The sequence below is a fragment of the Trichosurus vulpecula genome, chromosome 4 (genome assembly GCF_011100635.1).
Source record: "Trichosurus vulpecula isolate mTriVul1 chromosome 4, mTriVul1.pri, whole genome shotgun sequence".
In the NCBI taxonomy this organism is placed as follows: domain Eukaryota; kingdom Metazoa; phylum Chordata; class Mammalia; order Diprotodontia; family Phalangeridae; genus Trichosurus; species Trichosurus vulpecula.
This window is the reverse complement of record NC_050576.1, coordinates 46,159,274-46,185,920: the sequence shown is the minus strand read 5'-3', so window position 1 is coordinate 46,185,920 and position 26,647 is coordinate 46,159,274. Positions and strand designations below refer to the sequence as shown.

At 40.9% G+C, this 26,647-nt stretch overlaps 1 protein-coding gene across 1 annotated transcript; it reads left to right on the top strand.

Moving 5' to 3' along the window:
• Positions 1 to 362: 362 nt before the first annotated feature.
• Positions 363 to 22,584, top strand: DNASE2B (deoxyribonuclease 2 beta). Its single transcript, XM_036758255.1, is given in 7 exon segments — positions 363 to 674; positions 6,031 to 6,208; positions 14,099 to 14,180; positions 16,220 to 16,381; positions 19,606 to 19,803; positions 20,971 to 21,205; positions 21,207 to 22,584. Coding segments are annotated over 7 exon segments (1,062 nt in total). The 5' UTR covers positions 363 to 561; the 3' UTR covers positions 21,301 to 22,584.
• The last annotated feature ends 4,063 nt before the right edge of the window (positions 22,585 to 26,647 follow it).

Sequence of the window (26,647 nt, the reverse complement as noted above, 5' to 3'; positions counted from 1 at the left end):
GAGTACATTGGTAAAGGAGTTTCCTCATTAAGAAGTTTTCTACTCCAATGAAATCACAGATCTCATTCCCCAACCCCTTGAAATTATCATTTTACATCTGGTGAGGCATCTGTGTACCTATGTATGTATATTGTGTCTCTCATAAAAAACAGGTTCAGACTAGGTCGGGGGTGGGAGGGTGGGAGAAGAACCAGGAAAGGAATATTGATTGAATATATAATTCTTGGCTTGAAAGGCTCTTTCTGATCCTCTACACTGCAGAAAATTTGCCCTCAAGGGTTAACTATATTTCCCGTCTTGTCCAAGCTTTTTGATGACTTTTCAAGGCAGGCAAACAGCTCAGGAAAATCGCATCCCTAAGTCACTTTGACTGCACTTGTGGTGGGACCACATAATTCTCCCAGATCCAGCCCATTCTGAAAGGGCAGGGGTCCTGGACTGTGTGACGAAACTGAATCAAAAAGTGGAGTCGACGGGTCTGTGAAGAAATACATTTTAGACACCCAGTCGTCTTTTTAAAAGTTGTCCTTTCTGGCATTTCCTAGAGGAGGCAGACAGAAAATGACAGCGAGATTATTAAGCGTGGGCTTCACTGTGCTCTTTCTGAGCTCCTGTGTGCCCCTGGGGGCAGCTCGAATTTCTTGCAGAAATGAAGATGGTGACGCTGTAGATTGGTAGGTAAGGAAAATTCATAGGCTGACTTTTGCAAATAAAATGCACTGGGCTGACAGGCAGATGAAAGGATTGACTGTGGAATTCTTGGGGTCCATTCTCTCCTCTTTCTCCCATCCTCCACCTCACCCTCCAAAAGACAAAGGGTTCAGCTGCGTTGATATCTTTGTACACTGAACAGCAATGAATAGGGATAGGAGAGAATTGCTTCCTCTGGGCACAGACAATCTCATGTAGGACCAAGTCTACAACTTATCATCCTGGTCTACACCTCTCAGAGGTGGCTGAGAAGTGTAATGAGATGCCCAGATAGCTGAATTAAAGCTTTCCCTTGTTTCCTTACCATGGTCCTTCCAGGCTCCCATTCAAGGAGTCTGAGAAAGGTAGAGAAAGGTAGTTTTCCTCTCAACATGGAAAATAGGTTTTTCCCGAGAAGAATGGGAAAAATCAGCATTATGGCCTACTCCCTAGTGCACTATTTGAATAACCTTGGTCTATAAGAGCAGCCGCTGCAGCTCAATGATATGTCACTGACACCAGGTGACGTCCCAAGGTGATACGATATAGCATTGCTTAGTTCAGATTGCAAAATCATCATGGGTTCTCAGAAAGCTCTGATCATTCTTTGACTCTTTCTAATTGAGAGCAAACAGGCTGATGGTTCAAAGGATCATAGATTGAGAGTTCAAAGGGACCTGAGAAAGCATGAAGGCTAGGCTAGTCCTTCCATTTTTTATACAGATGAGGAACGAAGGCCAAGAAAGATTATATGATTTGCCCAAGGTTAAACAGGTAATAACTATACAAGGTAACATTTGAACCCATATAATTAAATCAAATAATATATGTAAAACACCTTGCAAGCCTTATTTAAACAGTGGCTATTATTATTATTCAAAAGTCATTTAGTAAGCACTGACTATACCAGATACTCCATTAGCTACCAGAGTTGTACTGAAATGAGGGTTTTTAATCTGGTGTCCATTAATTTTTTTAAAATTTTTAATAGTTTGATACCTGTATTCCCATATAATTGGTTTCCTTTGTCATTCTATGCATTATATTCTATACATTTAAAACCACAATTCTGAGGAGTGCCTAGGCTTTCTTTACCAGACTGCCAAAAAGAATCCAGGAAACAAACAAACAAAAAAATTTAGAATCTCTGGACTAGATGACCCCTAAAGACCATTCCAGCTCTGTGTCCATGGTCTTGACTGTTGGCCCAGTCATTTTTTTACTCTCCCATATTCCTGCCCATGATTTATGCAAAGTGGCACTAATTTAAAATTCACCTTTTTCATTTCCATGGGCAAAAAGTGAATGGGAAAAAAAATGAAAAAAAATTCCCAAAGATGTCAGAATTTCCTCCCTTGCCCTTGGTTAAATGCACAATAGACAAATGTCCAAGGATGAGATCTGCCTGGGCTAGTACAGATCCTGATGGGGCAGAAACCTGCTTTCAGAGTCTTTCCCTTTTGGAGAAAGTCTGCTTAGACAATATATTTTCCTACAGAAAGATGTAATTTACTGGAGCAATGGAATCAACAGTCATCAAAGTTGGGGGACAAAACTTCATTCTTCCTCCTCTTCTTTCTCCAGTGCCCAGCTGCTCTGACCTCAATACCAGTTGGTCCCAATTCCAGTAAAACATGGGGGGGAGGGTATCAGATATCCAGCTCCCTAGATTATTGGTCACAATATCATGGATTTAGAGCAGGAAAGAACCTTAGATATCATCAAATCCAACCTATGCATTTTATATTTGAGGAACCTGGACCCCAGGGAGGTTTGATTTCCCACAGTTGCATAGATTATAAGTAACAGAGGCATGATTTGACCTTGGAACAAGTGTTCTCACTCCAATCTAGTGTTCCTTCCACTGGACTGTTTACCCTGGAAAAGCTCTATTTTGGGGGGAGACAGGGGTGGGGGTGGGAAGAGTTTCAGAAATATTTTCCAAAATGAAAAGCAATCCTTTTTCCCTTTGTACTCACAGGGTCTTTTGAAAGCTCCATTTTTTTTCAGATATAGGAATCAGGGACCCCTGGCAGAACTTGAAGTAGGTGAAATATCTTTGAGCATTTGGGTATATGTGGGCTACGCTGGGCAAATTTGCAGGTTATGGGGATTCAGAGATTTACCTCCAGTAGGGGTTGGAAGTCTGGAAAAGCTTATAGTTCTTCTCAGAATAATGTTGTTTGATGCATAAAATAAAATTTATAGGATTACAAAGGAAACCAATTATACTCAATAGTTCTCAAATTAAAAAAAAATCACAGAACTCAGGTCAAACATTTTTGATGCTAGATCCATGCAGTGAGTTTTCTCAATTGCTAAGGAACTCAACATGCAGACACAGCACCATTGGAATTAGACCAGAAGGCTATTTCTCTCAGGTCCCATAGTCCCCCCTACCACCAGGGAGGAGGAAATGATAAGTTTACAAGGTAGGGAATCACAATCCCTTCAGTTGTGTTCCGTTTTGGATGGCCAGTAATGAAGAGTATTGCCCACTTCCTGAGAGAGAGGTAATAGACTCAATACGCAGAATAAGATGCATTTTGGGACGTGGCCAGTCTGAGAAGGCGTGATGATGTGTATTTGTTACAAAGGTTCAATTGTTCTTTTTTTCAGGGAGGGGAGAGGCAGCAGGGAGAAAGATAAAGGCTTTTTAATTGGAAAAGTAATCAAATTTAATTTTTAAAAAGTTACATGCCAAAGTGTTGACCCCTTTCCAGTAGATAGACTTGCTGCAATCATTCTTAAGCATACTCGGGCCATCATCCCTCACAAGGCACAGCTGCTCTCATAAATATTAAGGAGGGAGGGTGTGGCTATAGGATCTTCCTTCTGGCTCTCCTTGCTCTGCATATTCTGAAGCTGAAACTTGTTAAGAGAAAATAGCACGTACACCAGAGACAGAGAGGAGTCATGTTGGACTCCTGGATATATCATAGACTTGAGTTAACCTCAGAATGGCTGAGGAAGGGGGTGGAGGAGGCTACTGCAAAGAATTAGGGTTTGGGGCATGAGGGGAAAAAGAATATTATTGCCTATGTGAAAGAAATTCTAAAAGAGAGCAGGGGGGCAGCTAGGTGGTGCATTGAGTAGAGCAATGGCCCTGGAGTCAGGAAAACCTGAGTTCGAATGTGACCTCAGACACTTGACACACTTACTAGCTGTGTGACCTTGGGCAAGTCATTTAACCCCAATTGCCCTGCCTTCCTCCCTCCAAGAAAAACAAAAAGAGAGAGAGAGATTGAGAGAGAGAGAGAGAGAGAGTGCAGGGAGTGAGAGGGATTTGGTAATATGAGTGTGGAGAAGGGTAAGGATAGATTGTAGGCATAGGGTGGAGAAGCCACCATATTTTATACCTTTTGATGGGATTAATTATAAAGAAGCCCTGAAGGTCCTGCCCTCCCCTTTACTAGAAGAGACTTTAGCATCTAGAGAGAACATTGCTTTTTTCTGTCCCTTTGGTGAGAAGGCTTTAAATAACTGATGCTTCATTTGTCATTTACAGTCATAACTTGGCCAAATATGATCCAATAAGATAGTATATATATAACCTTAAAACACTTTATGAATATTAGCTATTATCATATCCTGGTGAACTCAGCAAATAAATTCCACTAGAATGGGAGCACCATTGTAGACCAAACTGTTGCCCACAATTACATGCATGACATTGATCCATAAAAAGTTGAGAATATTTTTAATGGATATCTCTACAACAAACAGTGATGACATCTAAACTACATGGAATGAAAAACTTTCAAAATATAGAGACCTAGAAAAAGAGATCAAAATCATGCCTAAATCTTGTTCTATCTTGTTGACTTTTCTGCTACTGGAGGAGTATAAAAGATGTTTTCAGTGAGCTTATAGAAGATGAGCTTATATTGTTGTTATTGTTGAGTCACTTCAATTGTGTCTGACTCTTTGTGACCCCATCTGGGGTTTTCTTGGCCAAGGTATTGGAGTGGTGTGCATTTTCTCCTCCAGATCATTTTACAGATCAAGAACGGAGCTAGGTAACTTGCCCAGGGTCATACAGCTACTAAGTGTCTGAGGCTGAATTTAAACACAGGAAGATAAGTCTCCCTGATTCAAAGCCCAGTGCTCTATGCACTATGGTGCCACCTAGCTACCCTGAGCTTGTATGTTCCTACTTTTATTCAACGACAAAAAATCAAGTATTTTGAGGGCTATGCTGGTAAATGTTTAGCCACTGGCTCCCTGAAAACACATTCAATTTTTTAAGTTTAATATGAATTATTAACATTTCTCCATCATTTTATGAAGTCTAGGCAGGAAATAAAACAATAAATAAGCCCCTGTTTATAGTGTTTGCTGATTTCCAAGGTATAAATGATCACACTGAAAATTTAATTATCAGCTCTCACTGAGCAAGTCAGGTTCTAGCACACCTCCAGGTATTTTGTTCACCTGTTTAAAAGAGTGATGCAAATAGAGTGCTGGGCCTGGAGTCAGGAAGACCTGAGTTCAAATCTAGGTTCAGACATTTCCTATCTGGGTGACCCTGGACAAGTCACTTAATCTCTTTGTCTCAATTTCTTCAGCTATCAAAGGGGAATCACAGTAGCACCTACCTCCCAGGGCTGCTGTGAGGATTAAATAAAAATAAATGCTTGTAAAGTGCTTAGCACAGGGCCTAGCAATAGTAGGTACTTAATAAATGCTTATTGATGGACTGACCGACATATACACAGTTAAGTATGATATATGATAATATCTAACACATAAAACTTTTAAGGTTTATGGAGAGTGGTATAGCTGATAGAGCACCAGGCCTGGAATCAGAAGACTCTTCTCCCTGAGTTCAAATCTGGTCTCAGACACTTAGTAGCTGTGTGACTGTGGGCAAGTCACTTACCCCTGTTTGCTTCAGTTTCCATTTCTGTAAAATGATCTAGAGAAGAAAGTGGCAAACCGCTCCAACATCTTTGCCAAGAAAACCCCAAATGCGGTCACAGAATCAGACACAACTGAAAACTTACATGAAATATCTCAGTTGACCCTCAAAACAACCCTGTGAAGTAGGTGCTGTTATTTCTCTCCAGTTTACAGAAGAGGAAACTGAGTCCAAGAGAGGTCAAGTGACTTGCCCAGGGTCATACAGTTGGTATTTACATCTGTATTTGAACCCAAGCTATCTTGCCCCCCAGTCCAACACTTTATCTATTATTCCAATCTGCCTCTTCCACCAATGAAAGATTCAGACAAAGCCCTCCAAGAGAATCAGAGAGGGGTAGAGTATTTTCAACCGTGGGGAGTCAGGGGTTGTGGAGGAGGGGTCATCTGAGTTGAACCTTGAATCCTTTCCATTTGCAGGTTTGTTTTTTATAAGTTACCCCAGAATAGAAAACAGAAAAGCGAAAGGAGCAGGTTAGAGTATGTGTACCTGGATGCTACCACCAGAAGCTGGAGGAGGAGCAAGAGTCTAGTCAATATGACCCAGAGCGTCTTAGGAAGAACATTAGAGCAGCTCTATGAGGCACGGGAAGCCAAGGTAAGCCAAGGTTGGATGAGATCTTGCAAGATGATGATGATGAAAGAGAAAGCAAAGCACATACCCCTGGGGCTTGGGATCGTTCATTCAGTTAGCTTTTTTATGTGCCAGGCACTGTGCCATGTAGTGGGGATGGAAGATGAAATCACACCACATCTTCAGAAGACTTACGATATATTCTCTGGCAAAGGAGATGTAATAGTCCTACAGCACACGATATATACTAGATGAAAGGGCTAGATTTGGGGTCACAGGACCACAGATCCAGAGCTGCACAGGACTTCAGAGACCATCTAGTCTAATTATGAAGCCAAGTCTCAGGGAAGATTACGTGATTTGCCCAAGGTCCCATAGGTAGAAGAAGTTTGGTTTAGCTGGCCTTGGAAGAAAGAAGCCTAGGATCAAGTCCTTTCTCTGACTTTGGCTTGGTGTCCCTGGGCAGATCTGTTAACCTCAGCTCCCTAGGCAACTCTCTGAAATTATGAATTTCAGAGAAGGAGCTGATGTGTCATGGCAGAGGGAATCCCATTTGACTTTAGGGATCAATTATCAGGGACGGTTTTTCTGGTTAAGGTGGGAGTTGAGGTGGGTTTTGTAGGAAGAGGATCATTTCAGCAAGGTAGAGGCACATTCTAAGCCCAGGAAGCAGCGGCGGCAAGAGCACAGAAATGGAAGAGGACAGGGAAAGAACAGAGGGCAGGAAGTAGTCTAGTTTGGCTAGAATACAGAGTACATGATGAGGAACAGCGTGAGACTAGTGTGGCTTGTCTAAGCATCTAAATCAGCTTAGGTCAGAGCTACAAACTAGGCAGCTGTGTGCAAACCTCTGAAAACCAGAGAGAAGACTAGAGGGGACAAGGACAGCTCTTGAGGCCATGCTGATTCAAGGCCTTAAGGACCGAGTTGTCATACTACATAGTGAGGCTACCTTCTAGTAAGATTCAACATTCTGTCAGTGGCATCCCTCACCTTAGGTTGGGACGATTCTCTAAGTAAGCTGGTATGACAGCAAAGCTATTACTACTCACTTTGTATTTGTTATGTGATATATTTTTTTTCCTAGTAGAAACAGAAGAAAAAAAACTCCTTGAACACAAATATGAAACTACAGGACCAAGCCTCCATTAATAAGACAGGAACCATTGGTTGTTTTTTCATTAGTGGTGATGACTATGGGCTGACTCATTCACGAACCCCTGAGAGGGGTCACTTTCATGTAGAAGCTATTTGGCACAATGTACAGAGTGCAGGACTTGGAGTCAGGACAATCTGAGTTTCAATCCTGCCTCAGACACCTACTACCCGTGTCAACCCAAGCAAGTCACTTAACTTCTGTTTGCCTCAGTTTCCCTATCTGTAAAACAGAGATAATAACAGCACCCACCTCCCAGGGTTGTTTTAAGGATCAAATCAGTTAAAATATGCAAAGCAAAGCAGAGTAGAGTTTAGAACAGTGAGCCTGGAGTCAGAAAGACCCGAGTTCAAATCCAACCTCAGACATTTACTAGTTGTGTGACCCTGGGCAATCACTTGACCTTTGTTTGTATCAGTTTCTTCATCTGTAAAATGAGGATAACAATAGCATCTACCTCCCAGGGTTTTTATGAGGATAAAATGAGATTATAATTATAAGGTGCTCGGCATTGTGCCCTGACATAATTAGCAGTATATAAATGCTAACTATTATTATTATTATAGCATTTTGCAAACCTTAAAGCACTATATAAATGCTAGTTATTGTTAACTATGCAGTTTTAGTATGGCAAGACAGTGGGTTAATAAACTGTAGAAATTAATGAACCAAACTGGCCAGAATGGAGATTGAAGTTGTCGACTCAGATTTGTAAGCACCATACTCTGACCATTTTGTGTTAGCACAACAACACAGGCAGGGCAGCAACTTCATTCAATTACCCTGGTTGCAGTAGCTTCCTTCTCATGCTCTGACGACCTGCACCAGTGCATAAGACCGAAGACTAACAGGACATTCAGTGATAGTATTTGAGACTAGCCTTCATGATTTTGATTTTGTAGAAGTTTTGGAGGATGGGAGAAAGGAGACTGGGAGGACTTTGTTGTGACCAAGCAGCCTGGCTGCTGCATTCAGATGTTTCTGAGCCTCCTTCTCTCTATGTCTCAAATCTGTGTACCACCCATTATGTATGTGTCCTCCATGGGAGTCTTTGGTCACTTGTTATCTTGGAGAGAGAATTGATCTTGATGGCGTGGGCTTTAGTCTTGGCTCTGACCCTCAAGTACTAAACAACCAGGATGAATCATAAGCACCTCATTTCTGAGACTCAGCTTCCTCATTTGTAAAATGAGAATAACCATATTTAAACTACCTACTTTACAAGATTTTGAGGAATGCACTCTGTGAACCTTAAAGGGTTTATATGAGGGGCAATATATACATATATGTGTTATATACGTATATATATGTACACATACACATACATACACACACAAACACGCACACATGCGTGTGCTCACATACACACATATATATATATACATTATAACACATTACATTACAATGTACAATACAATATATATATATATATACATATATATAGCCACTATTTATGAGAGGCAGATGTGACATAATGACTATAGAGTTGGCCTCAGTCTGGAAGACCCAGATTATATTAGGGATGCCCTTCTTGTATAGATTGGAACTAAACAGCTGTTTAGGACCCTTCCAACTCTCCGATTCTGTGAATCCTTGATTCTGGATTCAAGTCTTACCTCTGATACTTACTAAACCAATGAATGTGACACTAGGCAAGGCTCTTAACCCCTTGGTGCTCTGAACAACTAAAACTATCAATATAGAATAGATATATATCTGCATTGGTAGAGGGAGTTTCCTCTAAGGAGTTCCCTATGTCAATGACATCATAGGTCCAGTCTCAAAAGGGGCTATAGAAACATAAGCCTTTTTTGGTACTGGGCCATCTTGAGGATCTGCCTGAGGTCTGGAGCACAGAGAATGGAGGTGATGAATATGTCAGAAAGCCAGTGAGAGAAATACCTGTCTTTGAGTACCTGTGAGAGGTACTCTTTCTAAGGCATACCCTCTTCTCTCTCTTTCTTCAAACTGATGCCACCCTATTGACACCTCAGAGCTCAGGGGACCCTGACATTAACCTAACATATTCATTTTTCACTCCATTCAACAAGCATTTATTTCTTGAGCACTTCCTAAATGCAAGGTGTTATGCTAGGCACTGGCGGATACAAAAACAAAATGAAACAATCCTTGCCCTCAAGAGGCATACATTCTATTGAACTGACACTATCTAGCCAGGAGTTTTTAACTTGGGGTTCATAAATTTTAAAAAATATTTTTATGTCTTTATTTAAATATAATTCACTTCCTTTGTAATCCTATGAATTTTATTTTTAGCATTTAAAAATATTATCCTGAGAAGGGGTTGGTAGCTTTTGCCAGAGGGGTCCGTGACACACAAAAAAAGTTAAGATCTCCCTGCTCTAGAAACTTAGGGACAAACTCTGTGGACATAGGTAATTGATCTATAAGTCCAGCTGCTGCCCCAGCATGGCCTGCCTCCAAATGTTCCTATTTCCTTCCTGCTGCTCAGCGACAAAAGCCTGGCCTCCAACCAGATATGAGGAAGCCAACCACAAGTCAATTGCTATCCAGTGGCATACAATCATATGTCCTGGTATTAGAAACATGGAACTCTGCCTCAACATTCTACTGCCAAATGCACAGTAAAACACTATGAAATACAACAACTAAAGAAAATATGCCTGTCCACCCAGGACATTGTGCTCTGTGGGAGTTTGATCAATTCACCTGAGGCTCACCTGTTACCAGAACAGCCCTTTGAGTCTAGGATACCAGACCTGAGTCCTTTATGGAATCCTTCCTCTTATAAAAATGCCTTTAGACCAACCAGAAGAAGCAAGATCCTTCATTCCAAGTTTCTTGACTTTCCATACCAAATGTAACTTCCTGGCTATTTTGAACACATTCCCACCCAGTTGACCATCCTAGGGAGACATGGAGCCATCATGAACACTATGAAGGTACTTTAAGGATAGAGGGTACCTCATTTTTGCTTCTGTAGATTCCAGCAGCTATCCTATTGCTTGCCATATCATATGCCCTTAGGATCATAGATTATTAGATCTAGAGAAGTAACTGATGGTGATGATGATGATGGTGGCGGTGGTGGCGGCAGCAGTGGTGGTGGTGGTAATGGTGATCCTAGTGCCTGGCATATATTTGGTCCTTATGATCAAGAATTGTGGCTAAAAGGGACCTTGGAACTCATCTACTCCAAGTTCTTCATTTTACAGATGAAGAAACTGAGGCACAAAAAGAGAAAGTGACTTACCCAAGATCATACAGGGAATGTGTCTAAGCTGGGATTTGAACCCAGTCTTCCTGACTGAGTCCAACACTCTACCCTCTGTGCAATGCTGCTTCTACTTAAAATTGTCTATTGAATTTAATTGTATTAGAGATAACTCAGCTTGTGAATTAATCAGTCAATAAACATTTGTTAAGCATCTACTATGTGTCAGACACTGTGCTAGATATTGGGGATATGAAGACAAAAATGAAATCCTCCCTGTCCTCAAAGAGCTTATATTCTATCCCAAAGACGCCTACCCCAAGCTTCTGTTATAGTCTGCTTTGTCAAGATGGATATTCCCTAAAGCAGGGATTCTTGACCTGTGGTCTATGACCTTTTAAATATATTTTGATAACTGTATGTCCATAAAATTGATTTCCTTTAAAATCCTCTGTATTTTTGTTATGCATTTAAAAATATGATTCTGAGAAGGGACCCATAGGCTTCATCAGAGCATTGCCAAAGAGGTCCATGACACAAAAGAAAATAAGATCCCCTGCCCTAATGAAAAAGAAAAGTTGGATTTTGTAAAGAAATGAAACCATTCTGGTAGAATTAGGCAACAATTGCATCCTTCCTGCCTCCCTGCTTCACAATAAGAAAGCAGGGATTTTAGTCATTGTTCTTTTGAGTCATTAGGTGGGGAGATGCCCATAAGGAAGATTTATGGAAATTATCTTTGTTAGTCATATCTAAAAGCACATCGTTGGTACCTACCTGAAAGTCAGGGCTGTTTAAAACAGAATAAAAAATATAAGATAAAAATCCCTGAAATGTAGCAAGGAACAGTCCTCAGAATCACGGCCTCACGAACTTGGCCTTAGAGACTCCCCTGGATGTTTTGAGAATGCGGTGGTATTTATTTAATGGGAAGATTCACGCAAGGAAATGAAATGTTATGCATACAATTTCACTGTTTTTCCAGGCAGGAAAATATCAAGCTAAAAAAGGTGATAAGCCAATGAAAAATGAACTGGGGAGAGTTCAGGAGAAATGTTCCCATCTCAATGGGAAATGCTCTATGGGGTGGTGTTCTATCCAGCATCTATATGACAGCCATCACCCTAAGGACGGGTCCTCATTACCATTCCTTGGATGATTGCAATGGTCTCCTACGAAGGTGCAAAAGCATCCTCTCTTCCCTATTTTGCCAGCTGAATTTTGACCCATCTTTTAAAGCTCAGTTCCCTGAGGATGGTCACCATCTTCTTGATGATTAAGCACCTACTATGTGCAAGGCAATCTCATGGGGAATCCATGGGAATCAGCCTGGGCAGGGCCATCCCAGGGATCATGCATGGGTATGGGTTTTGGAATAGCAGCTTCAGGCTTCCCCATTCGTCCTCCCTGGGATGACCCCACTACACTACAAAGCCCTTCTTAGGTCTTCTCTAATGAATTCACCCCATAGTTTAGCTATCTAGTTATTTTACTAGTCTTATCCTGCCATTGAACTACAACCTACAGGAAGGCAAAGACTATTCCCTGTCCAACCTACCAGCCCCTAACACGGTGCTCTGAACCCCTCAACTTCCTACAGGATATGGATAAGGCGATGCCTCCCAAGTCAGACATCATGGATCTGAGTCTCACTGAGGGTAGAAAATCCACTATAGAGGCAGCTAGATGATATGATGGATAGAGTACTGGTTTTGAGGTCCAGAAGAACTGAGTTCAAATCCTGCTTCAAATAACTTTCTAGCTTTGTTAGTTACTTAACCTCTGGCTGACTCAGTTTCCTCATCTGTAAAGTGAGATTGACTTGATGGCTTCTAAGGCCCCTTCCAGTTCTATAGCTATGATCCTTTCTTTTTCTCCCTAATTATTATATGTGATTTTTCCCTTCTCACATAGTAAACTTAACCATTTATGTATGGCAAATCTCACCTCTTCCAGTAGAATGTGAGGTCCTTGAGGGCAAGAACTACTTTTTGTATTGACTCTATATGTTCAGCTCTTAGCACAGTGCCTGGCACATAGTAGGTGCTTAATAAATGCTTGTGGAATTTGGGTTGGATTGAATTGGATTGGATCAGACTAGACTGGACCATAGACATTTTGACTGATGTTTCCTGAACTGAATTGGTTGAAAAGAATAGCTAATGAGGAGTCCCATTCAGTATAGAGGGAGAAAGAACCAGCGCAGCTCTCTAAGGTAACATTAGAGAAAGGGCAAGAGCCATTACAGCCCAGAGCAAGCAGTTGTAGAAAAGGAATGATATATTGATGATGAGCTCCATCTCCAAGTTCTATTCATAGCCTGCCTATATTATCAGTGGGAAAAGCCCAGGTATCATCCCGGCTGGTTCGTTCTATTTTGTCTCCTGAACAAATATTTAGCCACGATTTTATTGCATGTTCTGATTACTCAGTGACAAATTTGAATCTCAAACAAAACAAAACAAAACAAAAACAGAAACAAAAGAAGAAAAGAATGAGAGGAAGAATCCCTCCCTCATTCATCATGGTGCAAAGTAGTCGAACCGTTTGATAGCAATGATAACGACTGAAATAAGATCGAACATTTATATAGCACGCTTGCGTGGTGCTTTACAAATCTCGTCTCATTTTATCTTCACAACAACTTGTGAAGCAGGTGCTGTCCTTAGTACCATTTTTTACAAATGGGGAAACTAAGGTTAAAAAAAGTTAAGTGACTCACCCAGGGTCATACAACTAGTAAGCAGCTAAGGCCAAATCAGAATACTGTGATAATGCCCTAGTTATGTTCATTATACACAAGGCTCATTTTCCTGTCTCTATGTCTTTGCACTGGCTGTGTCCTATGCCTGGAATTCTCTCCCTCCTCACTTCTGCCTATTAAAATAACAACAACCAATGATGACCACAAAGATGACAACAGCAGTGACAATAATACCAGATTTCTGTATCTGGAATCAGAAAGACCTGAATTCAAATCTAGCCACAGATGCTTACTAGCAATGAGAACATGGACAAGTTACTCAACTTGCTTCAGTTTTCTCAACTGTAAAATATGGGTCCTAATAGCGCCTAACTCTCTGGATTGCATTGAGAATCAAGTAAAATAATATTTGTAGAGCATTTAGCGCAATGTCTGACACACAGTAGGCACTTTATAAATGTTTATGGAATGACTGATTATTGATCGATTAAGGGCAGGGACTATTTTTTGCTTTTTCTTTCTAATCCTGGCATGTAGCACAGCAACTGGGCTGTGGTAAGCATTCAGTCAATGCTCAACAACTGATTGACTCCAAGACAGGCACTGCCCCCACTGCCCCAAGCTTTCACCCTCAACTGTAGCAAGGTCATAGAAGGGCAGAAGCAGGATGGCTCCCTTTGGCATTCTTCAGAAGGCTGTAAAAAGCTCTTATTGCTTCACAATCTGCCTCTTAAGGGCAAGGATGAAATCTCTAGAGTGTTCAGGAAAACTCTGCATTCCAAACCACGTAGGTAGCAAAGCTGTCTGCTGTGCCACGGAAGATTGACTGTCTTCAAAAAATGTAATGTGTTTCTGCAGAATGGTAGCACTGCCTACCTGATATATAACGACGACGTCCCTCACTCTGTGGATTACAGCTGGAAGCAGGGCCATGCAAAAGGTACGACAACACCCTGAGTCTATGTCTTCTGTCAGAGATGAAACCCTTATTTATTTATTTATTTGTTTGTTTGTTTGTTTATCTATCCTTTGAGATTCATAAAACATCTTGCCCCTGAGAACTCAAAGACCTGTGCCAACAATTTCAAAACCAGCGACCTTCTGGGGGCAGGAGGGTGAGGGGGTGGAATAAAGCATCATCTGCCCTATTGGGGAGGGGTGGCAAGAAGGGGAATGAGGGAGATGGTCCAATGGAGAGACTCTACCCCCAGGTGCAATGACATGTGTGCTAAGAGGTGATGATGCCTGGGCAAGGCAGCACATTCCATCAAGGAGGAGGTTCATATTGGGAGGCAGCCAGCTTCATTATGCAATATTAATTTGGGCATCTGGCCAAACATTTTCCATTTCAACACAAGCCATAAGAGAGATTTAGAGCTATAAAGAGCCTCAGAGGTCATACAGTTCCAACCCTTCATTTTATAAATGAGGCCCAACAAGGAGAAGTCACAGGTAGCACATGGCAGAACCATCTCCAAATCTAGGCCTCTTTCCACTGCCCTATGTGGTCTTCCATAGGCAGTCTGTTTCCACCCAGAGTCTGCAGAATCACAAAATTTGAGAGTAGGAAAAGACCTTAGTAGGCATCTAGCTCAAGTGATATATAAAAGAAATCCTAGCTAGAGCATACCCAGTAAGAAGCTGACTATTGTCTACTTGAAGACTCCCAAAGAGGGAGAACTCACTCCTCTCCTGAAGCCCCATTCCATCTTTGGACGCTCGAATTATTAGGAAGATTTTTTTAACATTGCGCTTAAATTTTCTTCTTTGTAACCTCCACCCATAACTTCTCATTCCTCCCTCTGGGACCCAGAAAGACAAATCTTATCTCTTTTCCATATGGCTGAGTTCCCCATATTTGAAGATAGCTATCATGTCCCCCAGCCGAGTCTTCTCCAGGCTAAATATCTCCAGTGTCTTCCACCTATCCTCATATGACAGAGACTCAAAACCCTTCACCAGTCAGGTGGCTTTCTTGATCCACTTTTTTCCTCTTGCAAATATGCATCCTCCGAAATTGAGTCACTGGTATACTAGTAGGCAGGCTTCCATTATTCTATTAAAGCGAACATGAATGCATTGTGATTGTTTGCCCATTTCGTTGTGAGAGTAATAGCTCAAATCATATAAAAGAAACCACTGACACGCACTTATTAACATAGAAGGACTTTTACACACTCCTGTGGAAAGCCTTATGTCTCATAAGATTATGGAAAGCAATCCATATTCTTCTTTCTCGGATTTTTCTTATTTTCTTTCTGGAGATTTTATGTGCAGATAATTCACTTGGATGGAGCACTTAGTACTGTCTCCCATTTGCCTTTTGTGCCTCTTTTGTGTCTTGGCACAATTGGGCAACTCTCCCTACCCCACATATGAGTTTAATTATATTTAGGTACAAACACATAGACACAAATTGCCTAGGACCCTTTTTTCCATATAATTTTCCTTTGGAAACACATTTCCCTTTGGCTTTTTTTCAGGCTTTTGGAAACAGTTGGGCAGGGAAGACACTTGCTTAAGCTTCCTTTCCTTTAACGATGTCCAATTCCAAGTTAGCAAACCGCAATTCTGCCAAAACAAACCCTCCCTGTGGTTTCAACATGGGAATCCTTTTAACTCTTCTTAGGGAGGCTGGCCACCTTCCTTCTCTGGGATGGCTAGCTGTCTAAGTTAGGCAAATTGACTCAAGCATGCTTTCTTTTCTGAAACCTGCAAACATATCATGGGCTCTTTTTTGACAAATAGTGGAGAGGAAGTAATACTTATTATCCAAATGAACCATTAGCCTAAAGTTGAAGCAAAACTGGCCTATGATTACCTTTGTTTGAGTTTTACAGCTTTGGGGTGTATTTTTAAAAGAGACAAAATCCTAGAGAGACAGAGAAATAGACAGAGGCAGACCATCAAAGGCAGAAATAGAGAGAGAGAGAGAACTTGGGTTTCCTAATTTATCTCTATTAACCTTATCTCTGACAGGTTTCTTGCTTTGGGATAAATCACAAGGATTCTGGCTGATTCACACAATTCCCCGCTTTCCTCCTTTTCCTGAAGAAGACTATAGCTATCCATCTACTGGGGAAAAAAATGGACAAATTGGTATCTGCATAACTTACAACTACAGCCAATTTGTAGAAATAGGTAATACCAGGAACAGTGGGTTCTGATGCGGATAAGGTACTTCTCTGTGATAAGCTTCTACCCAACTGGTTCGAGTATGTTTTTCTCTGGGGGAAATTGACTTTGTAATCTTATGCCAGTCAGCCTCTAAAGAAAGGAAAAAGAAAATATGACGTGCTTAGGAACCTCAGGCCTTAAGTTCTTCTTTAACGACTTAATACAACTGGGAAGTGTTACCTTCCTTTCACTAAGGGATCCTGAAATGGAAGTAGAATCTACGATTGACTTCTGCTCCAAAAAAATAATGTCTTGAAGGGAGAAATTTAAAGGAGAAAAGTGAGTTGGATACATAATAAAATGTCACTGCTACACACAGGCCTATGGTAGTACCCCTAAAATCTTAGAAGGGGAACTAGATTTGGAAGAAACATAAAGTCCTAGAAAGAGCAATGAACTGGAAGTCATAGACCTGGGTTCAAACCCCACCTCAATTAGTCAGTTAATCAACACACATTTACTGAGCACTGTGTGTGAGCAATGGGATAGAAATACAAGCAGAAAGAAATCTGATCCCTGCCTTCAAGGAGCTTCCATTCTAACCGGGGAAGACAGCACACAAAAGGAAGTTGAGAAGAGGGCAGGGGATAGTAGCAAAGACAGGGCAGATGCTTATTTACTGTGTAACCATGGGGAAGTCACTTAAATTGTCGGGAGAATAAACTCTGGAGTATCTCTTTAATGGGATCATTCTTGAGGATCAAATAACTTAATATATGCAAAATGCATTACAAATCTTAAAGCATTAAAGGTTTAGTTATTATTGTGTCGTTGGATGCATAACCTAACTTCTCAGAGATTTAATTTCCTTATCCTTAAAATGGAGCAGCTGAGTATGGTGGGTAGAGTGCTGGTGCTGGAGTTAGGCATCAACCTGGGTTCAAATTCTGCTTCTTACACTAACAGCGAGACTTTGGGGAAGTCATTTTATTTCCACATGCATAGGCCTGGTGAGATTCCAGACCTTTGGAATGCATTTCTTCTAAATATTCCCCTTCTATAACAGGGGAAAGCAGCATACACTGTTGGCTTTTGCTTCTCAGAGAAAGGGGATGTGGCCATGGGTCTGTTCCTCCAGAGTACTCTGACTGGCACACCAGCCCTGCTCTGTGCGTGCCTACTGTATGCCTAGGTGTCTCCAGACTCACCTATTGAGTCATTGATGGGTTGTGATCTGTGTTGTTGGGAAGAGTTTCCATACTAGGGAGCTCCCCACATTGACAAAATTAGAGATTCTTTTGTGTTTTTACATATAAAATGAGGGTGTTGGACTATATTATTTCTAGGGTCATTTTTACTTTTAAAATATGATTCTTTCACCATCATGATATACCAGCAGTCTCTTTTATAGATGTTCTAGATGTCTCCTTAGAGACATCTAAGGAAAATCATTCCATATCTATCTGTCTGTGTGTCTATCTGTCATCTGTCTCTACCATCTCTATCTCTGTCACCTATTTCCATCATGTCTCTATCTCTATCATCTCTGTCTCTTTCTACATGTCTCTCCCTCCCTCTTTCTCCTTCCCTATTCTTTCCTTATCCCTTCCTCTCTCTTTGCATCTCCCTCTTTTCCCCTCTGTCTTTCTCCGACCCTCTGTCTCTGTCTCTCTGTGTCTCTGTCTCTCTCTGTCTCTCTGTCTCTCTCTGTCTGTCTCTCTCTTTCTCTGGCTTTCTGTCTCTATCTCTCTCTGTCCCTCTCTGTCTCTGTCTCTATCTCTCTATCTCTATCTGACTCTGTCTCTCTCTTTCTCTCTCTCCCCCCTCTCTCTTTCTGTGTCTCTGTGTCTGTCTGTCTGTCTCTCTCTCTCTCTCTCTCTCTCTCTCTCTCTCTCTCTCTCTCTCTCTCCCCCTTTTCATCTCCCTTTCTCCCACCCCAGTCCCAGCAGGGAGCTCTGCAGAGCAATGCAGTCTGTTGCATGGGAGATGCAGCAGGGTGCCATAGATAGACTGTTGGATTTAGAGTCATAGGCACTGGGTTGAGACCCCGATTGTTCCATCCACTGCACTGTGTTACCCTGGACAGATAATTTTACCTCTTTGGCCTCTGTTCTCTCATCTGTAAAAAGAGAGGAATTCTAAAAACTCTCACAGTTCTAATTCTATGGGCCCAGAATGTCGGGATTTTACTCCCTTGGAGTTTTTTGAATTTTTGAATTTCTGTAGCTGATGCTACAACGATTCCTGCTTAGTTTCTGCAGTAATATATCATGGTCATGATCAAAGCCTGTTATTCCCTTGTCTCCTCCTGTTAATTAATATAACAGAAACAGAAAGTACGAAGAGATTTATCCCCAGCGGTCAGATGCATAAACAGGATTAGAATACCTCTCCTACAGTAAGAACAGCTAGCATTTCTATTTCATTTTAATGATCACAAATTACTTTATATCTATTATTTCATTTGAGGTCAGTAATCTGACCATTTTACAGATAAAGAAACTCAGGTGAGTTGTCCATGGTCCTTTAGCCAGAAATCCGAAGCAGGATATAAACCCAGGTCTTTCTAACTCCAAGTCCCATATTCTGCCTACAAGTGTTACAATGGAAAAAGCACTGGATTTGGAGAAAACCTGGATCTAAATTTTCAGCTTTGCCTTTTGGACAAGTCTGTCAACCTTCGTGGACCTCAGTTTCCATAACTGTAAAAGGAGAAAGTATGAATAGTTGATCTCTAAATTCCTTCCTGGCAGCTAGATAGATTGCCCAGCTTGGAGTCAAGGAAACCTGAGTTCAAATCCCACCTTATACATATACCTTATGACCCTGAGCAAGCCACTTAACCCTATTTGCCTCAGTTTCCTCACTGTCAAATAAGCTGGGGAAGGAAAAGGCAAACCACTCCAGTATCTTTGCCAAGAAAACCCCAGATGGGGTCAGGAAGAGTCAGACAAGAAGGAAAAAAATAACAAACTAAAGTTGCCTCCCAGATCAAAATCTTATGTTCTTATATTTCCCTCACTGACAATGGCTTCCAATCAATCTCTCTTCTGTGTCATTTAGGCTCAATTAGTCCCACCAAAACTAATCAATTCTTTAATTAGATTAGATAAGGAATTCCATCTACTGAGAAGTGGAGGGTAGAGAAAAGAACTGGAAGCCAAATAAGATGGTCTTTTAAATTTTATGACAAGATTTATGCCTCTTAATGCTGTTGTATTTTTTTTTTTGTCTATTACCCTCCCCAGATTCCCAGCTATTAAGCTGCATTCCAAATGTCTATAGCTGCTCCATCCCTGCCATCTTTCACCCTGAGCTCACCTATTTGCCCAAAATGTGTACCGGCTCCCCCCTCCCCAGGATTCCTCGCCGGCGCCTCTCCAGACTTCAGTCTAACCAAGGCCAAAACTTCCTCCACTTTGCAAAATCACCTTATTTTGTTGATGGTAAGAAAAATGATCATAGAAAGATACACGCTAGACTCCTTTGGGTTGGGTCGGAGGAGATTTTCTACTAAGCTGCTTTAGGTAAGGGAGGAGAGAAAGAAGAGGAGATACCAAGGAGGACCAAGGAGCTGTACCTTGGAGGATTTGAATCGAATCTCCTCACTGGAAGATTTTTATCCAGGGCAAAAAATTTCAGTGTCATCTTGAGCTACTTTTGAATCATTTGGTTTCTATTATGATATTAATCCATGTCCCCAACTCACTACGCTGGCACAATTCAATTAGCATTTATGAAATTTCTACTATGTGCAAAGCATGTTACTAAGCGCTAGAGATGTAAAGACTGAAAGTGAAACAGCCCTTGCCCTCAAGGGGTTTCTGTTCTATTAAGGAGCTCCAACGTGTACACAGGCAACAGAGAAACAAGAGAAATACAAAGTAATTTCAATGAGGAAGTAGAACACAAGCAATTTGAAAAATGGGGAAAGACCTTGTGCCTGGCACATAGTAGGTGCTTAATAAATGCCAATTGACCGACTGACAGAGAGCAGGTGGCTTCTGAGCTGAGAATTGAAGAGAGCTTGTGATTTTAAGAAGCAGAGATGAGAAGGGAATAAGCAAACTTGTTTTACCTTATCAGATTATTTGTTCTGTTCCCCAGAAAGTGGTCTACTGCCTAATGACTACTCTCAAGGTGGTACAGAGGCAATTAGCTGCCATAGTGGAAAGAACGCTAGAACTATGAGTTCAAATCCAGCCTCAGAGACTTACTGGCTGTGTGATCCTGGGCAAGTCACTTAACCTCTGTCTGCCTCAGTTTTCTCATCTGTAAAGGAAGGATAATAATAGCACCTATTTCCCCAGGTTACTATGAGGATAAAATGAGATAACATTTGTAAGGTGCTTTGCAAACCTTAGAATGCTAAATAAATGCTAACTGTAATTACTTCCAAAGATCTCTTTGGAGCAAGGTCTGTGCCTTCCTTTCCATTTTTTTTAATGACACTGAACATGTTTTTAACTACATTATGTGAATGGCATCCCAGGGAGAGGAGTGTGGGGGAAATGTATCCCATTTTTTATTTTCAGTCTATGAAATTATTCCTTAGGCTGTTATCTAAGGTCAGAAATATCAATTTCGTTTTTCTTTCTTCTTCTAACTCATAGATATCTATGTGGCTTGGATGGCTCAGCAGTTGCAGACCAATTTGCTGGTAGAAACTTGGCAACCTAAGCTTCCATCAAACTGTTCTCTTTCATACCATGTCTATAACATCAAGGGAATTAGAATCCCAGGACAATCTACTTTCAGCTCCCACTATGATCATGCCAAATGGTGTGTTTCCCAAAGATACTACCAGAAACACTGGACATGCATTGGAGACCTGAACCGAAGCCCATTCCAGAGACGGAGGATTCATTTGTACTCAAAATAAGTACATCTACCTCGCATTTAGAGGTTTGATTCTGCGCTACCAGAATTGCAATCAGTCTTAATCAGAGGTAACTGTTAGAGCATGGACGACCTATGGGGATCCCTACTGTTCTTATGATTTATCCACTCCTTACACTCTAAGAGTCTAGGAGGATACTTCTTTACTATAAAACCATCAACTAAAATAGTATTTTCTCCATACTTCCAACATATCACTTTCCAAGAAAACAGAGCTCATTTTGCTCTGTTTTATATTATTACATGTAATTTAAAATGTAGAAAAAAATTAGTTCACCATGAGAGGAAGTCAACTCTCAAAAATTCAACTGATTATCCAGTGTTCTAATTGACCAGGTCCTTTGATCGCTTTTCAGGTTAACTCACTGCTTACTAACATCTCCACCAGAGAATGGACAAGTAAATAGGCAAGTGATGACCCAAAGACCATGGTCTAGAAAAACCTATCTGCTCCATTGCTAACCCAACTGTCAAAAGGAAAATACCCTTCCTGATCTGAGTCCCCAGATTTCAGTCCTCAGCACCATCCCGAATTTATCCAAACGTCTCCATGTCATTGATACCCACCTGCACCACCACATCTAATAGGACCCAAAGCAAATTCTATCAGATCTTTCTTCCAGTTCATCTCTCAATGAACAGCCACCTGGTTCATCTGCACAATGCAGAACTCAGCCTTGTGGTCCAGGCTAACAAGATGCTCTTAGGTTCGGCCCTTCTCTTCTTTACTCTTTGGCTGCTTATCACCAATTAGAGGAAAGTTTGGTGGAAAGAGTAACAGAGTTGAGAGGTAGCTAGGTGGTACAGTGAGGAGAGCACAGGACCTGGAGAAGGGAAAACCTGAGTTCTACTCCATCCTCAGACACGATGGCTGTGTGATCCTGCGCAAGTCAATCTCTGCTTCTGTTTCCTCGTCTGTAAAATGGGAATACTAACACCTACCTGCCTTCCAGGGTTGTTGTGAGATGAAATATGATACTACTGTAAATGACTTTTCAAAACGTAAAAGCCTATATAAATACTAGCTATTGTAAATAAAAGTTATGCCCCACTTAATCTGTGTGGCCTCAGGCAAACTACTTGTCTTTTCATTTGTAAAATGATAGGGTTGTGCTAGATGACAGTTCTAAATTTCTAATTATATGGACTTGCTGTATAGTCCTAAAATTTTGCTCCTTCCTCCCCACCACCTGCCCCACCCCAACTTCTCCTATTGGCTAAAGTAGGCTGACAGGCATATCCAAGGACCAATGAAAACTGGGTTCTTTTTCTTTGTTTTTGGTGAGGCTACTTACTGAGGGGGTTTCTTCTATTATTACAAATAAAAATTCATGACTATTTTAAAATAGCATTTGTTTTCATCTTCTTTAACACACCCCAAGAATTTGGCAAGGACTTTTCACCACCGAGAGCTACTATGAACACAAATGAGTGAACAAATGGAAAAGATTTTGAATGCTAAAAGTACAAAGCAATGCTAATGTCAGACCATAAATAGAAACTTTGGCACTTGGGGAAAGTTCAGTAATTTAGATCTAAGGTATGACCATTGCTATGTATGATTGGGCCACATTGGAGGGAGAGGTCATGGGAGTTGAAGAGGATGCGGAAATGAAGACCAGGGTGCTTAAAGGGAGGGAGTATAGAATACAACTATGAACTTCAAATATTGGAAAGGAAGTATGGTGGCCCGGAAGCCCAGAGATTACAGCAGAAAGGATCTGGTGAGAGTAGAATGAAATTTATTAGGATTCAGCAACTTTCCTCCATTCCCTTCTTGCCTTCCTCCCTTCCTCCTATACTCTTCTCCTCTTTCCTCTTCCCTCCCCTTCTCCCTTTCTCTTCTGTCCTTTCTATGCCTCCCTTCTCCTCTTCCCTTTTTCTCTCTGTCCAACCCATTTCCTTTCCTCTCCCTTTTACGTTTTCCTTTTCTAACTTAGACATAGAATTTCCCTCCTCACCCACCACTCTTTCAATGGAATCACATACTGCCTTGGATTGTAGCTGATTATGTAGCAATGACAATGAGACTGGGGTGTCTCTTCCCCCGGAGGCTGATAAAGCTAAAAGACATACCTTTCCGAATGGGATAGTTTAAATTAAGTCCTGCTTTGAGGCTTAATGAATTCTATAGGTCCTACACACCCCAGGGATTTTAGAATGTTTAATCAGATAGTCCCTCTCATTATTACTGGGCCCATATTTGAAGCCCATCCAGCTTGGTGGGACTTGGTAGACCTTGTACTCTGCCAGCAAAGACTTTGAAAGCTCAGGGTCACCTTTGCCCAGCAATGGTCCATTGCATTAGATGCTCTATCACAATGAGCAATTAGGAATAGATACTTCTCTTGCCCACTTCAATTTCTTTCCTTCTAATAGAAGAAATTCTTTATTGCAGGCTCTTTTCTGTAAGAAATAACCACCTGCCTACACAATACTTGATCATTCATCCACTTTCATTCAGCAAACAAATATTTAATGCATGTCTACCATGTTCAAGGACCTGTTCCTGCTCACAATTCAGACACAAAAACAACCATAGACAAGGCAGCCTTCAACAGTTGCTTCACAAGGACATTTGTTTGGTACTAGGATCATTGACGGTGACAGAGCTAAGATTAGAATCCAGTTGTCCCAAGCCTTAGTCCAGTTACTAGCCCAAGCTAGCAGTATGATATTGGGAAGGTTGAGCTACCACTCTGTGCCTTAGTTTCTCCATTTCTCAAATATATACATATATAGATAGATAGATAGATAGATAGATAGATACATATATACATATATATGAGACAAGCTGATCTAAGGCCTACAAGATACATCTATAACCTATGAGATTATTAGCTTTCACTGATGAGACTGAGTACCCTCTTTCTAGTAACCCATATATTGAATGTATCTCTTTGCTACCCTTCTTTTCCCCAAGAACTAGAGTGGGACATTGGATACCAGCTAAGGGCAGGCCACTTTAAGCTTATACTGTAAAAGCATCTACTTCTCAAACAGCAATGATGCAATATAAATATTACTATGCCATATTTAACAAATGAGTATGTGTTTTTGGGGGTGGGGTGTCAGGGACCGTTGATGGCCTTATGCCTGTTAATTCCTCTCCCCCCTCCCATAATGATTCCAAACACCAGAGCCAAGTGACCTACTCTGAGTCCAGAAAGCAGTCCCACCACTAGAGCATGAAGGTTACAGGACTCTGATGGGGTTAAGTTGGGTAGAGGGTAGGGGGTACCAGTAGGGTGATTGAGGGAATCTGGCAGCCCACTCTGCAGGTGCTTCGTGGGTAAGCGGAAATAACACCCTTCATGTTACCACATTGGACCTAGCCCCAATTGTCCTTGAATTAATGTTGTTCCAACTAACAGGAAAGATGTTTCTCAAGTGTTCTCCAGAGCTAACAATAATAAAAAAATTATTAACTTTAGTGATTTTACTGAGTTGTCTGGTCACCTTGATTCAAGAGTATCAAGAGAACTGAGACATTATTCGTAGTCAACTCACCTTTTTAGACACAGAAAAAACAGATATTTGTGAGTAGACTCTGTTCTGCCCCTGACTTGCTGCGTGACCTTGGGAAAATCACTTTACATCTTTGTTTTTCAGCTTTTCTATGTATGCAGTTAGGTGTTGGTACTGGTCTTGGGACTTTTTGAATTATTGTAAAGATAAAATTAGACAAAGCCGTTAATGTACTTTGAGTTCTTTTTTTTTTTAATGACTAAATAAGAATAGGGAACAGGAGGGAAGGACAATCAGCAAATTCACAAATCAGGGTTTCGTTTAAGCTTCTGTTGGGACAATTAACACTTTATTAGCCAAGGAATTCATTAGTTAGTTATAAAATAAAGTGTTAGCTGAGCCTGCCTTTGTGCTGCGAGTTGTATAAAATTTAAACATATTGGTGAAAATTCAAATATGTTTTCATCTACTCCTGGCCACTAGTTCTACTGGTCCCAGGTCATTTGCAGTTAGCTTTTTTCCTAACAGAATTTCTGTAGTCTGCTCCTTAATTCCCTCTAAGGACTGGGGTGGGGGGGAGATTGTGGATAAAATTGTACATTCAACATTCAGACAACATTCAAAATGCTGTGTCAAATCTGAGGATCAGTGGGTGCTGCCCCTCTTCCTTTCGAAAGGATGTAATTTTTAATTGTGAAGGTCCGATCCCATTGAGAACAGAAAGTTGCCCCCTCATTACAGTCACATGATCCATTGCCGACTGCCTTTCTAAAGTCTATTGTTTTGGTTGGCACTAAATAGTCAAGGAACACATTATTATGTGTCCTCATTCCAAATAGCTAAAGGTAATGAAATGTCAATCAGAAATTATGATATTGCCAAGGACAGCTAAGCAGGCAGGCTCCTAACAACAGTGGAAGGAGTTTTGTCTGTTTCTGCTCTGTTAGACTTAATTCCCTAATTCCTTGGTGAGCCAAAAAGGAGGCATTTGTAAACACTTTCAAGAAACGATCTTCTCTACTTATTCATTCAATCTCCCCCAGCCCTCTAATCAAAATCCAATTGCATGTAAGTATGTGTATACCAAAACAAATAAAGGAAAAATTGAAGTCAGGAGCAGATCGTGCACTTGGTATCTGGGACAAGGCCAAAGACAAGGTTAATCTAGAGGGAGTGATTCATGCCATAGAACTCTCCCCTCCCTTCCTTTTTAAGCCGCTAGCATAATTCCCTTGCCTTAGGTAGAGAGAGTAAGCCATCTATGCCCAATACAACTTCCCTCTCTCCTCTGTCTATTGTCCTCTCTTCTGACTCTCTTCCTCTGCTCCTCTCTCTCTCCTCAGGTACTCCTCACTTACCTTGTCTCACGTGAAAAGACTTTTTGTTTGTTCTATATGTTTCCACAGAACACTTTAAAGGAGGGATTCCTAAACATTTTTATGCATCATGGACCATTTCAAGTAGTCTATTCACACCTATGGACTCCTCAGAATATATTTTAAAAATAAAATACATAAGACTTCAAGGGAAACCAATTATGCAGACATCAAAATACTTACAAAAATCAAAATATTTTGATGTCAAAATATTTATAAAAGCTTGCTGTAGAGCAAATCTTATAGGAAAAAATATAAATGTTATTTGAACTGGTTTTTAATGCTTAGTTTTTAGGACTGGAGTGTAAACATTATTTTTTTGCTGTTTCTTGTCACATAGAACTCTTTTTGTTTTGTTTCATTGGTATAGGAAGATCTTGAGGGAGAAATCTCTAATTACTAATCCAAGTCAGCCACTATTTTGTAGCTGACTTTGGCAGGCAGAGGAATTACTATTTTGTAACCGATAATCTTAGACAGTCATCTAGGGTACTGAGAGGTTAAGTGATTTGTTTAGGGTCACATAGTAAGTATGTGTCAGATATGG